General features: G+C 45.6%; 1 protein-coding gene across 1 annotated transcript; it reads left to right on the top strand.

The window, feature by feature from the left end:
• The first annotated feature begins 307 nt into the window (after positions 1–307).
• LOC102841523 (protein phosphatase 1 regulatory subunit 3B-like) lies at positions 308–1,162 on the top strand. Its single transcript, XM_006834484.1, has one exon. It carries the CDS (start codon positions 308–310, stop codon positions 1,160–1,162), a length of 855 nt encoding a protein of 284 aa, XP_006834547.1.
• The last annotated feature ends 344 nt before the right edge of the window (positions 1,163–1,506 follow it).

Below are 1,506 nucleotides of genomic sequence, written 5' to 3'. Positions count from 1 at the left end.
CTGCACGTGTAGCTTTTAAATCTTAGAGCCTTTTCTTGCAATAAAGTAAGGCTAAATAATAACAGTATGCTCCTATTTCGATTTCCCTACAAATTCTGAAAGGTACAGGAATGCCTCATTAGTAAGCTAGGGACTACCTGCACAGAACTGAGCCATGTGTGCAGAGGTGAAGGGAAACAGAATCTGTGGTTGTCAGCCTCTGTTGAAATGATGCCTTTAACATCTATCTGATCACTACTGTTGTTGTTTTGTTTTTTCTTCCTTTTCCCTTTCTGCCAGGGTTCTAGCCTATTCAACTAGCCCAGCGATGGCTGTGGACATAGAGTGCAGATACAACAGCATGGCCCCTTCCTTGAGCAGAGAGAGATTCGCCTTCAAGATCTCGCCCAAACCCAGCAAACCTCTGAGGCCCTGTCTTCAACTGAGCAGCAAGAATGAAGCCAATGGGATTGTGGCCCCAACCGTGCAGGAGAAAAAGGTGAAAAAGCGGGTGTCCTTTGCTGACAACCAAGGGCTGGCCCTGACAATGGTCAAAGTGTTCTCAGAATTTGATGACCCATTAGATATTCCATTTAACATCACTGAGCTCCTAGACAATATTGTGAGTTTGACGACAGCGGAGAGTGAGAGCTTTGTTCTGGATTTCTCACAGCCCTCTGCAGATTACTTAGACTTTCGAAATCGACTTCAGACCAACCACGTGTGCCTTGAAAACTGTGTGCTGAAGGACAAAGCCATTACAGGTACAGTGAAGGTGCAGAACCTCGCCTTTGAGAAGATTGTGAAAATAAGAATGACCTTCAACACTTGGAAAAGCTTCACAGACTTTCCTTGTGGGTATGTGAAGGACACCTATACTGGTTCAGACAAGGACACGTTCTCCTTTGACATTCGCTTACCTGAAAAAATCCAGTCTTATGAAAGAATGGAGTTCGCGGTGTGCTATGAGTGCAGTGGACAGACATACTGGGACAGCAACAAAGGCAAAAATTACAGGATCATCCGGGCTGAATTAAAATCTACTCAGGGGACCGTCAAGTCACAAAATGGACCAGATTTTGGAATAGCCTTTGACCAGTTTGGAAGCCCTCGGTGTTCCTATGGTCTGTTCCCAGAGTGGCCTAGTTACTTAGGATATGAAAAGCTAGGGCCCTACTATTAATGACTGACACGGGATAGAGCGTGGCTGAGCCAGAGCACAGACAAGCCTGACTCGGGTCACAGTGGGATGTTGACGGAAGCCAAGAAAGGAATCCATTTGAACTGCCATTAGGTGCAAGTTTTAGAAGAAAGGATCCTATTCACTTTTTTTCTTAAGCCAGCAAATCCTGTCAGGTTGATATCACAGAACTGGTTTCATAGTCATTCCCTCAGCAGGTACCCTGGAGGGTATATGTGGTATGCTGGGCTGAGTGGTTACCATGGCAGCCACAAGGTGAGGTGTGGGTGATGCCAAAAGGATCTGCTTGGGAACCAGATTTAAAGAGTACTGATAGTCTTTCAGGA

Source organism: Chrysochloris asiatica, unplaced genomic scaffold (assembly GCF_000296735.1).
Source record: "Chrysochloris asiatica unplaced genomic scaffold, ChrAsi1.0 scaffold00011, whole genome shotgun sequence".
Lineage (NCBI taxonomy): Eukaryota > Metazoa > Chordata > Mammalia > Afrosoricida > Chrysochloridae > Chrysochloris > Chrysochloris asiatica.
Note: the sequence above shows the minus strand (reverse complement) of the source record. Positions and strands in the feature narration are given on the sequence as shown.

Excerpts from the sequence above, each read along its gene's own strand:
- LOC102841523 (XM_006834484.1), top strand. The coding sequence starts at position 308 with ATGGCTGTGGACATAGAGTGCAGATACAACAGCATGGCCCCTTCCTTG.